Source organism: Spinacia oleracea, chromosome 1, assembly GCF_020520425.1.
Source record: "Spinacia oleracea cultivar Varoflay chromosome 1, BTI_SOV_V1, whole genome shotgun sequence".
Taxonomy (NCBI): domain Eukaryota; kingdom Viridiplantae; phylum Streptophyta; class Magnoliopsida; order Caryophyllales; family Amaranthaceae; genus Spinacia; species Spinacia oleracea.
In genome coordinates this window covers 125,452,893-125,469,579 of record NC_079487.1, presented here as the reverse complement: position 1 = coordinate 125,469,579, position 16,687 = coordinate 125,452,893, and the positions used below count along the sequence as shown (strand labels likewise).

The window sequence follows — 16,687 nt, the reverse complement described above, 5'->3', positions numbered from 1 at the left end:
AAACCACTTCTCACCCAAATGCACAAAATCAAACATTGAATAGTAATGTGTGTTTTGTTATGGGTGTTTTACCCTCAAGAAAATGAAGCACCCATTCAAACCTCTTAATTTTATTTGTCTCACTCAGCTCGGGGTGAAATGGATTTCTGTGTGGTTTTATCATCCCTCTCTTTACCATCCTCCAAATTGTTGATCTACTTAAACCAAACATGCTTGCTAGATCTTATATATATTCATGTTACGTTACCCATTTTCACGGATTTAAGTGTGTCTGACCTGCAATTCCGCAAAGCCGGCTGAAAATACCAGTGCAGTAGGATCATTCATCTTACCTTCAAAAAAAAAAAAAAAAAACTCATATAGTCGTATGTATACATAAAATATTGTTGATTTGTCATACAGAGTACTTCGTACTTAGCTTACGTGAAAAAATTAAGCAAATACTCGTGGCATTGAAGTAGTAGCCTGCAAACTTGCGTATAACCCAACACTTTTATGTCGATGATGATATTACACATTGAAAAATAGGCTAATATGATTCATGGAAAACAATAATACTACTGTAACTTATTTATTAATGTTTAAGACAAGCTATATGATCAATCTCTTCCTCTCAATGTCCTTACCTTGTAATTAAGGTCAGTACATATCTAAACCAAATTAACCAATTTTTTGAAGTGTAAGTGGTTTTTTCCCGCTAAGGCATCGAGTGAACATTAAATATCTAACTCAAGTCCATCTATAACGATGACCGGCCAATATTTTCTTGCAATAATGTAAATCATCAAAAAGGAAGTTATATTGATACTCATAAAGCCTTTAAAAACAGAAAAAGTTAGTTAAAACGACAATTATTTTGGAACGGAGAGAGTAAAGGTGTCACCAATATCCTTACAAAAAATGCACAAAACATATAAAAAAACGACAGTAATTTTTGCTCCTTGCACGGTCTATTAAATAACCCAACTACTATGTATATCAAAATAATAATTATTCCAAATTTCGTATAATCAAATCATATCATATCAAAAATAAGTGAAAACAAGGTGAGGAGAACATAGTTTTTGTCTGATAATCTTTAATCTTTCATCAAACAAAGCTTTACCCAAGTTCTTATGAGTTATGACGATCAAATAGTGTCATACTATCATCAAGCTAATACTTAATTAATCATTTAATCATCTAAAAGTTTTATGTTCAACTAAAAGTTCCTATATAAAAAGATGGAGGGGAAGCCTAATTAAGTCACCAATAAACTTGTAAAACATGCACAAATCATAAAAAAAGGCACTAAGTAATGGTCCATATATGGTACAAGAAAGGGCACTATATCAGAAATCAATGATTCCTAATTTGGTTTCGTATATAATCGATGAATCATATCGTGGGTAGTGCATCATGTGTAATGTCTTTATCAAGAAAGTTCAAAGTATGTGCCACATTGCTCTTTATCCAAAGTCACTATGTTCAATTTTTTCCAAGAAATGTACCAAAGTATTTAATTCCTTGCTTTGCGTATAGTCACATGCCACATTGTTCTTCAAATTGTAGTAAGTATCCATTCTTACGTATTCACTAGCTAGCCTAGCGAACTTTGCCAAGACTCCATTTGTTTCGACAGAAAATGATGTACTTCGTATTTTTTATGGAAAGAAGTACTCCCTCTGTCCGGAATACTCGCAACGTTTTGACTGTACACGTTTGCCAATGCACAACTTTGACTATTAATATCTTTTACTATATATCATAAAAACTTATAAAATATTAATATTTTGAAAATATATATTAAGATGAAGCCAACAATATATTATATGCTAACTCTTGTTTTCATATACTATAAATAAAATGGGGTCAAAGTGAATTATGTGAATAGTGTAAAAAGTCAAACCGTAGCGAGTATTTCGGGACGGAGGGAGTATGTTTTAAGAGAATTTTTAATTGTTTGCTGTATTTCCTTACAAGAACAATTAGTGGACAAAATTAAAGGAAATAAAGTGCAAGGAGATGATAGCTGGAGGAGAGAAAAACAAATATATGCGAGCACATAAAAAAAAACATGACATTTCTTTTTTGTGAAAAAGATTTTTTTCCTTTCTATTGAAAACAGTATTCCTTTCTATTTAAATTAAGGGGTGGGAGACGATAGAGATGATAGTTATGCTACATTGAATTATTACGATAATAAACCTTATTATGGAGTATAATTCTATTTTCTAAAATCGAATTATACGATCGATTACAAGAGTAAACCTTATTGCGCTGTTTCAAGTTGCGACAATGGTTTTTGGATCTATTACACTAAAAAAACAGACAACAGGAATGACACATGTCCCTTTCTGGTGCAAAATTTTCCCGCCCAAAACGTTTTCCTAAAAGTTTATCTACTTTATTTTTTTATTTTCTATCATTTTTTATAAATGGTTTATGCATGAAAAAAATATATAAAAAATATTGAATATGACAATTAATAGATACCACGTAATAATAATTTGCTTAAAATGAATTTGCTAATATTTTAGTCAAATAGGTATATTAAATGGAGAATTTATGCACTTGATATTTTGGTCAAACTAACGTATAAAACGTATAAAATATGTAGTAGTAATACGTAGTAAGAGAAATTTCGCATATTAAATGATTAAATGAGTATGTTCGAGATTTATTAATTATGTATTTGATTTATGAGGAAAAATATATTTTTTTTGGTGTACCATCCGGTTCACCCTTAGAGCTAATCCGGATTCGGGGCGAGTTCTGAGTGGATAGGTTCCATTCCCCTCCCAATTGTTGTTGCGGGGGATCGAACACAGGTCCTCCCTACCAAGTTCAGCCTCAATCACAACTGAACCAACAGTCAATTGGTATGAGGAAAAATATATCAGTATTTATAAAAGGATGGTCAAATAATAATTTTAGAAATCTGTGCGTGTACAAGATCTAATCTAATATTTTCATAAATTTGAGTGGGTATAGCATGCGGGCCGAGTGATAACTTTCATACCATTCCCAAAAATGATGTCCACGTATGACCCATGCTCCATAATCTATTGTGGGTGCCGGATAAGCTTGGACATGGCCCACTGGCCAATCCTAAGTTGGGCCTTGGGATGTTCGCTTTTGAACCAATGGCAGGAAACACTATTTTCTAATTGGGTATCCGAACATTCTTTATTCTAATGAAGAGTATCCTTATTATGATAAGCCAAGCCCATATTACATACTCCGTATAATCCATTATCAATATTAGTCTAGTACTCCATATGAGATTATTATGACATTTACTTAACAATCATACCATACGAAATATTTATAAGGTGGGTGACAATGACATATGGCTGTTTCGAATCTCTATTGGACAAAAAGGCTAGGTAATTTTTCTTGGAAAGTTCGGGCCGAAATTATATTATTGCAACTTAATTCTCCACCAAAAGGCCCAGAACAACCATATAATAATGTTTTAGCGCATCGGTTCGACACTTGAACTTTTTCTCACTCTCCTAAAATCATATGCATATGACATGGATCAAATAAAAGATGACGGAAGTAATACTGCTTGCACAAGTTAACAAGGTAGGTATTAAGGATAGCAAATATGATGGTGCAGGGGTGTGCACAGTGCTCTTGGTGCACTGGTGTCCAAACGACATGCAATAAATATAAAACGCGGATATCTTGTTGAATCCGGAGAAAAAAAGAACAAACGTTGTTTTTTTGATAAGAAAAAGAATAAACGTTGTTCTTTTGTTAAAAAAAGAACAATGACTGCTCTGTCCCTTTTTTTTCGTTCTTTTGTTTTTCACTCCATTTTTCTGGTATATATACCTTCTTTTTTATAATTTTCGAATCAGAATTTGTGAAGAGGAGAGAGAAAAATTATGGAAAGGAGAGAGAAACTGTGAAGAGGAGAGAGAAAGTAATAGAAAATTCTCAGATTTTGGTTGATTTTTCTACTTCAATATCAAATTCTATTGATTCTTCTTCTTCAAATTTGAATTCCTCTGCTGATAATCCGATTTGTGAAGGTAATTTTTCAATTTTTTAAAACGAATTACTTATTTATGATGATTTTGATTTCCATGTTCATTATTTTCATAATTTCAATTTATTTTGATTTTTTGGATCATTTCGATTTCTGCATTTCTCAATAACCTTGATTAATGTATTTTGATTCTATATTTTGATAATTTTGATGATTAATGTATCTTGATTATATATTTCTGATGATTTTGATTTCTGTTCTTTTTTCGATTTTATATGTTCTTTTAGTCTTATCTTTTGTTCTTTTATATATTGGTTCTCATATATGTATTAAGAGATTGTAATAATACGGAAAATAATTATTGAACATGTTCTTTTTTGCTTTAGCTTGTTGTTCTTTTGATATTACACACTTCAGATCAAATTGTTCTTTTACCATTTTTGTTGTTCTTTTATCTTTTTTGTTGTTCTTTTTTCACATGGTTAAAATAAGTGTTCTACGTGATATGTTCTTTTCTGCTATTTTTAATGTTCTTTTTCTTTACTTTATTATGTTCTTTTATGCTCTATTGTTGTTCGTTTTTTTATTGGTAATGTTGTTTTACATGGTTAAAATAAGTGTTCTACATGATATGTTCTTTTCTGTATTTATAATATTCTTTTTCTTTATTTATAATGTTCTTTTAGGTTCATCCTCTTTTTGTTCTTTTGAGGAATTGCTCTGTTTATTCAGCCTCTCTTCTTGTTCTTTCAGCTGTTTTTGAAGATTTAACATCATTTGTTGCTGGTCAAGTAAAAGCTTCCTTTGCTCTTCAATACTGTACTTTTTGAAAAAAGAACAAAAATAAAAGAACATTAAGATTTATATCTAATAAACATAAAAGAACAGAACAACAAAACCCAAAAAAAAAAAAAAAAACAAGTGCACCGTTCTTATCATGAACATGGCTTGTATTTCTTCTCCTTCCCCCTCTTTTGTTTTTGTTTTTTATTTTATTTTTCATTTTCTATATATATAATATTTCTCCTATTGGATTCATAACTTCTCATTTTAGAAACACATTCTTGAGAGAGAAAGAGGAGAGCTTTTAGTTTCTCCCAACAAAAGAGAGATTTTATGAGAGAGAAAGTTCAAAACAAATTTTCTCCTCCTTCTTTCTCTGAAATGTGATTTTAATTGAATTACGTTTACAAAAAACTAGTTTATTAAGCGAAACACTATTTCAATTTCGCTATTTTTTGAATTTTTTTTATTCATTCAAAGAGGTTTATGCTGTTGATGAAGGTGCATCGGGTGATTAAGGTAAATTTTCTCGTTCTTAATTCTATGTTCTTTTTAAATTTTAATGTTCTTTTCTTATAACTTTCTATTTTTGTGGCATCAAAACAGTGTGTTCTTTTTTAGAATCAGCAATTGTTCTTTTTACATATTTACAGTGTTGTTTTCAGATATCTTTTGATAAATAAAATAACGGAATTAGAACATAAATTGGTTGAAAAAGAACATTTCCAGAACTTAAAAGAACAAGAAAAAATATAGATCTGGTTTTAAAGTTCATCAAAGGTTCGTCGTTTTATTTTTTAATTAGAACATACATTGGTTGGAAAAGAAAATTTCCAGAACTTAAAAGAACAAGAAAAATTATAAATCTGGTTTTAAAGTTCATCAAAGGTTCGTCGTTTTATTTTTTAATTAGAACATACTGTAAATTGGTTGGAAAAGAACATTTTTAGAACTTAAAAGAACAAGAAAAAATATAACTGCCTTTTATATTTGTACTTTTTGTCTGATTTGTCAATATTAGTGTTCTTTTTGTTAGTGTTCTTTTTGTTAATGTTCTTTTTGTTAATGTTCTTTTGTTAATGTTCTTTTTTTTTGCGGTTTTTATTTTTGTTGCGTTTTATTGTTATTTATGTGCGTTTTGGAACAGGTGCACCAAGAGCACCATGCACACCCCTGCACAATCTGAGCGTTGATTAAGGATATATTAAATGTATGTTATATATATATATATATATATATATATATATATATATATATATATATATATATATATATATATATATATATATATATATATATATATATATATATATATATATATATATATATATATATATATATATATATAAAAGGATATATTAAATGTATAGAAAATATAACAATGTGATATATTTTTTCCGTACATATCTTATGTAGTATTTAGGAACTAGTCTTATATGCACGCTATGCGTGCGAGGTTATATAAAAACTAAAAATCGCGTTATGGCAACTAATGCTAGAAAAACTGTTCAAAAAGTTCATATGAAGAAAAAATAGATATACTCCCTCCGTCCCTTAATACTCGCACCGTTTCTACTTGACACGCTTGCCAATGCACAACTTTGACCACCAATATCTTTAACTACATATTATAAAAACTTGTAAAAATATTAATATTTTGAAAATATATATTAAGATGAAGCCAACAATATATTATATACTAACATTTGTTTTCATATATTAGAAATAACGTAGGGTCAAAGTGAATTATGTGAATAGTACGAAAAGTCAAAACGGTGCGAGTATTAAGGGACAAAGAGAGTAGTCTCTAGCATTTACATAGTTAAACAATGTAATACACATATTATACGACGACAAATCTAAGTTGTAGTACTAAAGTAAAGAAAATTTAACATATAAATAGTGTGTGTCTTAGAGAAAGTGGATAAAATGATTTCGAAAATTGATTGAATTTTTTCTTAGAGAAATTGAAAAAAATGATTTCGGAAATTAAGTTTTGATAGCGAGCAGGGAAAGATTGCCGTTGAGTGGATTATTTAAACTGCAGCATTGAGCGTCATTCCACCATTTGGACTGCATCATAGTAGTTGTTTTTTTTTTTTTTTTTTTTTTTTTTATGAATTAAAATGGAGAGAATTAAGGGGTTATGAATTAAAATGGAGAGAAATAAATGATTTTGTCATCTTTTCCCAAGTTATTAACAATCAATACCTAGTATTTAAATAGCATAACCATCACCATTTCAATGACACATAAGCAATACTATTTTGATGACACATGTCTCAATCTTATTAATCTTTCTATTTACTTTTTGTTATAAAAAAAATAATGGTCATTCATTATTCTACTTTACCGTCATTAGTTATTATATAGTATACTACTAATCCCCGTCTCTTTAATTTACTAGAATTGTACTGCATCCATCCCATATTTATAATATTACTTGACTAAAAACACGGGTTTTAAGAGATGTGTAATATAGTACACGGAAATTTAGAATATAGTACATTGATAATTGATTTTTATGAGAAAGTGAAATATAATACATGGATAAAGGAATATAGTACATGGAGAAGTTGTGTTGGGTTTTCAGTGCATTTTTAATTAATATAGTACACGAGAAAGTGGAAAACTCAATGGCCGAAATAGAAACATGATTATAATTTTGGGACGCTTACAATAGAATCAGGACTACAAAAACGGGACGGAGGGACTACCAAAAATTAGGATCGATACTCAACTTGATGCCTAAACTATTGTCCCCTACTTCATCTTCCCCATTCTTCACCTTCCCATTAACTCTCCAAGCTTAATTATTTTCAATGTCAATTTAATTCAATCCCCGAATCTTCTCCCCTTCTCCTGTAGCATTAATTCAAAATTTAACCTCACTAATAGACTTTTTGACTGATCCATTTTGAAACGGTAGGAGATTATAGGGTGCTTTAATTCAACATTTCTATTGTTTATTTTCATGCATGCAATTCAAGCCGTAATACCACCTCCCCCCCTCCCCCTATCTTCTCTCTAAGCACGTTGTTCTTGATTTTTCTTAAGCACATTGGAAGTATGTTGTTTATTTTTCGTGCTTAATTAGTTGCAATTCATTTTGCAGAGAAGGATAATCTCATAATGTATGGTTTCCATGCAAATGATTAAAGGTGGGTAAATCGTCATTGACATTTTGAGACTTTTAGGTGGGTTTTATATGTATATTTTTGTTGTTAGGGGAACTTACAATTAGTTTTAGTTCTTTTATAAGAAAAGTTTTGTCTGTATAGTTCAATAGTTAGACTTTGTTAAGTCTTTCCCTTAATTGGATTACATGAGTATAGTCGTAAACTGTAGCAGTTGCAAATTTGTTTGGTCTTTGTACAAATGATATGTTATTGGTGGTAATAAGTGATTTAAAGCGGATCTATTTTTTCGGGGAAGATGAACATAAGCAAAAAAAATGTAATGATTAAAAAGACAAGACTTGATATGTTAAAGTTTTAATTATTGTCATTTGGTTTAAACATCTTCTAACACCTACTTAAGAACAACATAACTTCTAAATTCCATTACCCGACCAACATATAACCAGCCCGTTCGTCGAACGGGCCAAAAACTAGTTTAACATTAACAAACATACATTATGGAGGAGAAAATTAAGGGGTTCTTGATTGACTTTTTGACTTTTTATTTTTGTTTCTTTTAAAATTTCTGTGTTGGTGGGTTAGTTGGTTGTAATTAATTATTTGGTAAAATAAAATTCCTTTTCAATTTATGGCCCCGATTTTGGTGGGTTAAGTTAGTTATATTTAAGTATTTGGTACAAAAAAATTCTCTTTTAAATTTTGACTTTTTACCAGTTGTTACTTGTTGTTTCATTAGTAGAGTAATTTGTGATTGGGCCTACGTAATCATTACTGTGATTATTTTTATTTTTATTTTTTTGTAGTTTTCCTTATTTATTTCTGACTTTTTCCTTTATGACGTTATTTATTGTGGCTATAGATTGATTTTCTTTTTCTTTTTCTTTTTATTGTAGTTAATACTTATTGTTAATATAATTTATGGTTAATAGAGACATGTTAGTCTTTTACATGGGGGACATCAAAAGTGGGATTACCGAAATGCCCCTTCCCCCTTCCTTCTTCCCTTATGTAATAGAGATTATCTTACGATACTACGTACCATGGGCGGACCTATTAAGCCCTGGAGGGTTCCAAAGGGACCCCCATTATTTTCAAAAAAAAGTTGCTAAACTGATTTTGAAGTAATTAATTGCACCTAAATTAATTAAAATATATATAATTAACTTACAATAATCTTAATGAAACACCTTTGGCATGATGGTTGTTAGTCTAAATTTTTACCTAGGCCACTTAGGTTCGAATTCTTGTAAGAGACATTATAAGGTTTTTTAAAAATTTTATTTTATTTTTTACTTGTCGTTTGTTGTTCCTCTAAATTCTTCATGTATTTTTTGTTTTTTTCCTTTTCCCTCTGTAAGTCATCTTTTCTTATCACTTTTTATTTTTTATTTCTAAAACGATCCATAACTAAATTTGATTTACAAAAACACAAAAAAGTGTAGTTTATTTTTTCTTCAAACATATTTTATAATTTCCATAAAATATTAATTCTAGTAATGAATATTTATAATTCATTTTTATAGACATATAGTTGCATGTTACCCTGATGTTTTTAGAGATCTATTTAATATAATTACTTCGTGTATAGATCTATAATGCCCCACAAGCGTTGAAAATGATGTTCCTTTTTCTTTTTATTAGTGTTTGTATGTGCTATTTGTTCAGAAACAACTATTGTAATAAAGTACTGGTTTTCCGTATGAAAAGTTGGTTTTCCGTTTTAAATTGAATCGCGCCAAGTTATTGTTATAATTTGGACTATTGTTATGAAAATCCAAAATTAAAGTTATTAAATTATTCACGTATTTTATTACGACGTTTATAATATTTATTATTTACCTTTCAACTTTAACTCACTAAAAGGAAAAAACCAATACAATTTTTTTTGGACCCTCATATATAAATTTCCGGGTCCGCCCCTGTTGTGCACTACTTCCTCCGTCCCGGAATACTTGACCTGTTTTCCTTATCGGGCCGTCCCTTAATACTTGACCTGTTTCTAAAAATGGAAATATTCTAACAATATTATATTATTTCTCACTCCACCCCTATTAAACCACCTACCCCCTACTCCATACAAAAAATAATTAAAAATTCAACCCCTACTCTCCCCCAACCCAACCCCTTTACACATCACTAACTACATTAAAATAATACCCCACTATCAACTACTACCTATTAAATTAAATAATTCAATTCAAGTCCCTTAAACTCTGTGCCGGTCAAACCGGATCGAGTATTCCGGGACGGAGGGAGTACGTTGTAGTATTTAGGAATTGCTAATAAACAAATCTTGTTTTTATTCATCAACTTAAAATAGCCATAATAAGGTACAATTAACAGTATTATCCCTTATTCTCATAAAAGAAAAAAAAGAAAAAAAAAACAAGATTATCCTTAAAGATATAGATTGCTGAATTCTATTAATGAGAGCTAACAATTAAAAATTAAAATAAAATTCAACCGACAAGGGCTTGCAAATTCTTGATGAAACCATCAATATTATCACGCATATATCCCGGATCTACTAATTTCTGCCTCCAAATTTGATGGTTTTTCTTGACCAATTTACCAACCACACTTTCCTCATCCATAACAGATTTAACGGCATTACACAAACTCTCTTTTGAAACCCACGATCCATCTTCACCTCTTTCCACTTGTACACCAACTTGTACTTCCTCAGCTATTATTTTACTAAATAACTTTTGATCCGGTAATTGTGGGATCAACACTATCTGATTCTTACTCAACATTGACTCCCATATACTACCGGACCCACAATGGCTCACGAAGCACCCGACCGACGGGTGCGCCAGTATTTGAGGTTGTTGAACCCACTCACCAGTCACCACCCCTCGCTCCCCAACTCTATTAACAAACCCCTTGGGAAACGCTTCCTCTACGGTTGCGCACCCTGTGGGGGGCTTGAACGCGACTAAGAAGGGTAAATTTGTCATTTCAAACCCGAGGAGGATTTCTTGAAATTGGGCCACCTCAAGAATGACTTGACTCCCGAAGGCACAAAATATGACCGACGCTTTTGTGAACTTGTCCAACCACTCGGCCCAACGGGCTTCTAGGGCTACTTCCTTAGGTTCGGGCATGTCTAGGACCGTAAGGACGGGCTTGTTGTTGTACTGGCTAGATAAGTAGTCGCAATACTTGCCTTCTATCTCTCTAGATGTCTTGATCGCAATAGCGTCGGAACACTTGATTGCGGTGGAGACACGGTGGTGAAAGGTGACCCCCTCTCCATATGGTGAGTGCAAGAAGATCCTATTCTTGTCCTCAAACGGCATGACCATGTTCGAAGGGTAGCCGGGGGGAGTACTACATGCAACACATGGATCCTCTGCGACCACGGGCCTGTCCTTAGGTGGGTCCCGAAATGGGACCATTTCTAAGGCCAGGATTGAGGCATAGGTTACACAATAGACCACACATTTGGCCTTGGACCCAGAGGCCAACACGGCCTCTGGGACCCAATAGGCAAAGTCGTAGATCACGAGGTTAGGTTGGAGTTTATTAAGGATAGACTCAAAATCAGGACGAAAAAGGTCTAAAGCGGTGGCGAGGTGAGTTTCGAGGTTGGAGGGGATATCGGAAAGAGTTTCCGTGCCCGGTGGGAGTGGATCGACGTGGGGGACGACGATGGTTTGAACGTTTAAAAGGGTTGGATAGAGATTTGAAGATTGTAACAAAAGCTTGGCTTTGTTAGGGAGTAAAAGAGTGACAATGTGGCCTTTTTCAGCAAGTTTGTTAGCAAGGTGAAGAAATGGTGTTGCATGCCCTATGGCAAACCATGGATACATCACTACTCTTAACTGTTTCTCACTCATTTTTAATTTTTTTTAAAAAATGAAAGAAATGCCTCTGTTTCAATCCATGGTACTCGATCCATATTACATATATACCTCCTACCTACCACTCTGTAATAAGTAGTAGCAGTAACTGTACTTTTCTTGGTAAGAATTATGAATTCATTTGGAGTGTAGGACCATCAATTACAATCTACAACTAACCTCTTGTGAATAGGTAAACAAAAACCTCTTTTCAAGATAAAACGATCTGTGAATGGAGGGATTAATTAACGTACGTACTAATACTCCTATTAATATGGTTTTATTTTGCTGTTGAAGACTTCCTATTAATATGTATCTCATGTTACAAATTGTGTCGTATACGAAGTATATGTTTAATTATGAGGTGTTAAAGGACAAACTAGAATCTGGCCGAAAGGATTGGAGTAATTAACTAATGAAGTGAACATTTGAGCCCCCAAAGGCCTTAACCAGTAAAATAACAAAAGGTCTTGCGCGCACAAGGTGTACAATAAATTTATTGTACACCAATATAATTTTTACCCATTTTTTTTGTAACTTTAACCTAATTTTGAATAACTTTTATATTAGTAAATAAAAAGTTGATAGATAAGCATTTTAAAGGGTTAAATGATTAATATTATACGTTATTAGTTATTTTGAAGAAATAACTTTTACTAAAACGAAAAAATTTATTACTAAAAAATAGATAACTTTTACATATATAAGCTTAACTTTTAAACATTTTGGGTTAACTTTTACAATGGTGTACAATATTTATTGTACACCCCTTGTAAATAAGAATTTGTGGTAAAATAATTAAGATGTTTTCCTTTTCCTTATGTCGAACATAGCTAGTTAAGACTTTGTTCTATTCGCTTTATTTTTACTTTTTTAAGAAGAATAAATATCATAACTTTAAATATGGAGTAATATGAATTTAGAAAACTAAGTTAATTAAAATCAGGTGAATAGAATACAACTTAAGTCAGTTAACCATTTTTTTTAACTTAGTATGTAATATTTGTTCCGATTAATAATTTTGCTCAAAGTATTTAGAGGTGGGGCGACTAAATTAATGTGCATATTGCGGGTCATGATCGAACTTCTATGGCTCTCTCCTTGCCACGCAATGTAATGCAAGCTAAGATGTCACCATTGCTAATTTACTTTTGTTTTTATGGATTTTAACTATATATCCGACGTGGGTTTTGATATTTACTAGCTTTTGACCCGTTTAATGAACGGGTTAATTATATAGTGTTGTTAATCCGTCTTTTAAACTGCTAATTCTATTGATGGTTTGTGATTTTAGTGGGAATATATGATTTTATTATATATAGATGAAATTAATTTGAAAGTTAAGAAAAATATATAAATTAGATGGTGAATTAAAATTGAGCGTTAAAGAGAGAGATGGATTAGAAGATGTTGAATGAATATATGAATTAAATGATGTTAAAATTAGTGTTGAATGAGGAAGATAAAGTAGTGTTGAAGATGTAAAATACGGAGTGCTTCGTATAACAAACAACAAAAAGAAAAATTAAAAAACAAAAAATAAATTTATGGGAGAAAAATGGGTGTGACACGTGTCATCTAACTATCTATGATTATCCTTTTCTAAATACTATGTATAGACGTGTTCTTATTTTTCCTAAATTTAACTATATTATACTATTATGAACATATTAATACGGATTACTATCACTTATCCTAACTTATTAGTCATTAAATAAGTTAATATTATGAAAGACAACAATTTTAAGTGGCTAAAGTATTGGGGATGATACTCAAGTCAGATCCTGCCTTAACATAAGTCTAATACTTAATCTGGACAAATCATGTTTTAGTTCTTTCACAACTGAACCTATTTTGAAAAATGATTTATCAAGTAAAATTTGACCTAATAAAAAGATATTCACCTTTCTTAGTTGGAGGTTCAATTCCCACTATCAGGGGGAGGAGAATTCATTATCTTCCCTTGCTCTCAAAATGTCTAGTTGCTATATCCATGCCAGGATAGCCTAGGATTGGTTTTGGCCCAATAGGGCCTTTTACTTAAAAAGAAATAATCTGGCCTTAGTAACACCATGCGTGGGGATTAGATGTACATGTTTGGGATTAGAATCTTAGATTGCTTAGCTATGGACATTGTTATGTTACTCTCCTAGTCAAATTACACAAAGTTTAATTTTCCCGTCATTTATTACATTACAAGCTAAGAAACAGCCATACACTAGTGAATCAGTGATAGCTAGGGATGGCAGTGGGTAATGGACCCGACCCGGATCCGTGGATCCCAATCCGTTTTCAATGGATCTGGATCCTCAATTTTTGGACCCGATGGATCCGGGTAGGATTTGGATCCTTGGTTTTAAAAACGGATCTGGATCGGGTCCTAAGTCATTACACGGATCCGGACCCGTTTACCCGTTTTTATAAAAAAAAAATTAAAATATAAAAATAAAGACTTAAGAATTGTAGCATTATTGAAGTTTGTTGAACTTTTAATATTATTTATGTTTGATTTGTAAAATTTAATTTTAGTGAATGCTTGTATGGACAAATAGCGTTGTTATTGAAGTTATTAGATTATGTTTTAAGGTTAAAATGAAAATTAGGGTCGTTTGATAAAAAAATAAGTTAGGATCTATAGGATCTGGATCCTCAATTTCATTACCCAGCGGATCCGGATAGGATCTGAATCCTTGCCTAAAAAACGGATACGGATCTGGATCTTAATCCTAGAGGATCCGCTCCAGATCCTACCCGTTGCCATTATAGCCTTAATAAGAAGATGACTTTGTGACATAATAAAAATGTCAAATTAAACCTCATATTGGGCCTAGCTAGACCGAGCCAGTATATATAACATCTCAAAATTCCTCTTAATTAACAAGTGCATGCAAATCCTTGATGAAATGATCAATATAACCACTCATAAACTGAGGTTGGACTAATTTGTGCCTCCAAAATTCATGATTCTTCTTGACCAAACCACCAATTTCAGAATTATCATCCATCACAGATTTGACAGCTTTACACAAACTCTCCTTTGACACCCACAACTCATCCTCTCCTCTTTGTACCTCAACAGCCACTTTCAACTCCTTTGTAAATATTTTAGTAAACAAAACTTGATCTTGCAACTGTGGTATCAACACCATCTGGTTTTTACTCAACATAGACTCCCATATACTACCGGATCCACAATGGCTCACGAAGCACCCGACCGACGGGTGCGCGAGTATTTGAGGTTGTTGAACCCACTCACCCGTCACTAACCCGAACTCCCTGACTCTATCCACAAACCCCTCGGGGAACGCTTCCTCTACGGTTGCGCACCCCGTGGGGGGCTTGAATGCGACTAAGAAGGGTAGTTTTGTCATTTCAAACCCGAGTAATAGCTCTTGGAATTGAGACAAGTCAAGCATGACTTGACTCCCGAAGGCGCAGAATATAACCGACCCAGGGTGAAATTTGTTCAGCCACTCGGCCCAACAGGCCTTCAGCTCCAACTCATCGGGCTTGGGAAGGTCTAGGCCCGAGAGTAGGACGGGCTTATTATACTGGCTTGACAAGTAGTCACAATACTTGCCTTCTATCTCTCGGCATGTCTTCATAGCAATGGCGTCGCTACACTTGAGCGAGGTGGTGATCCGTTGGTAGAATGTAACCCCTTCGCCGAATGGTACGTACAAACCTAGCATTCTCTTTGGCTTGAGGATAATCGTGGTCGATGGATACCCAGGCGGAGCACAAGCTACGCACGGGTCATCATCATTGACCGCGGCCTTACCCTTTGGTGGGTCCCGAAATGGGACCATCCTAAAGGCTAAGGCCGCGGCAGAGACTATATAGTAAGCCACACATTTGGCCTGAGACCCGGAGGCAGATACTGCCTCCGGGACCCAGTAGGTGAAGTCATAAAAGACAAGGTGAGGTTGGAATGTATCAAGGATAGACTCAAATTGAGGACGGGTGAGATCTTGAGCGGTGGCGAGGTGGGTTTGAAGGTGGAAGGGAATGTCCGAGGCGGTTTCCGTCCCCGGAGGGAGTGGATGAACATGAGGGATGGTGATTGTATGGAGGGTTATATTTGATGGATGGTGGTTTGAAGATTGAACCAAAAACTTGGCTTTGTTAGGGATCAAGATTGTGACCATATGGCCTCTTTGGGCAAGTTTGTTAGCAAGATGAAAATATGGAGTTATATGGCCCATGGCTAACCATGGGTACATCAATACTTTTAACTGTCTTTCACTCATATTTTTGGCTTAATGTACTGTAAGAGCTCAATCTGTTTCGGTTCATGTTAATTAATTACATACTTGATCGATGTATATATATTATCGTATCTGTATTTTGTGATGCTTGTATTGTGGCCTACTGGTTTGCATGTCTTTTATTTGCATGTTGGAAATTAAATTAGGAGGCAGTAATTAAGATGTATGAATGCATGCTCCATCCATTTGTCACCCTTTTTTTTCAAATTGTTTTTTTTTGTTTTTATTGTTGTTCTTGTTGTTGTTGTTTTGCTGCATATTTGCATATGAGACACATGCATGGATATTATAAATTGCAAATGGGAAGAGGAAGATTTGAACTTGGGATCTCATACATACACAATCAATATTAATTATTAGGCCAACACCTCATTCATACAATTGTTGTGAGATTTTTGGTGTTTTAAAAGTATTGGCGATTTCTCATTATGGATCCTTATGTTGTACTAACATACTCAGTTGTTTTTTATATATAAGGAAAAAACAAGGTTAACTCATTTAAGAGTGAAAACATAACTCATTCTTTTAGATGATGAGCGAGAAGAAGTAATGATCAGATGACGAAAACCATAACGACATAATAGGAGCTTCATTTAGCTGCCAGAAAATCCACAACTTGATTTGCTTTCCGATAACGATAAATTGCAGAAAATGAATCCAAATTTGATAAAT

At 32.9% G+C, this 16,687-nt stretch overlaps 2 protein-coding genes across 2 annotated transcripts; both read right to left on the bottom strand.

Moving 5' to 3' along the window:
* Positions 1–10,185: 10,185 nt before the first annotated feature.
* On the bottom strand, positions 10,186–11,805 carry LOC110789535 (UDP-glycosyltransferase 79B2-like). Its single transcript, XM_021994226.2, has one exon. The coding sequence runs from the start codon at positions 11,742–11,744 to the stop codon at positions 10,362–10,364; it is 1,383 nt and encodes a 460-aa protein (XP_021849918.2). The 5' UTR covers positions 11,745–11,805; the 3' UTR covers positions 10,186–10,361.
* A 2,764-nt stretch (positions 11,806–14,569) lies between these two features.
* LOC110789513 (UDP-glycosyltransferase 79B9-like) lies at positions 14,570–16,308 on the bottom strand. Its single transcript, XM_021994193.2, has one exon. It carries the CDS (start codon positions 15,995–15,997, stop codon positions 14,618–14,620), a length of 1,380 nt encoding a protein of 459 aa, XP_021849885.2. The 5' UTR covers positions 15,998–16,308; the 3' UTR covers positions 14,570–14,617.
* Between the last annotated feature and the right edge of the window lie 379 nt (positions 16,309–16,687).

Coding starts and splice junctions, on each gene's coding strand:
- LOC110789535 (XM_021994226.2), bottom strand. CDS start 11,744: ATGAGTGAGAAACAGTTAAGAGTAGTGATGTATCCATGGTTTGCCATA.
- LOC110789513 (XM_021994193.2), bottom strand. CDS start 15,997: ATGAGTGAAAGACAGTTAAAAGTATTGATGTACCCATGGTTAGCCATG.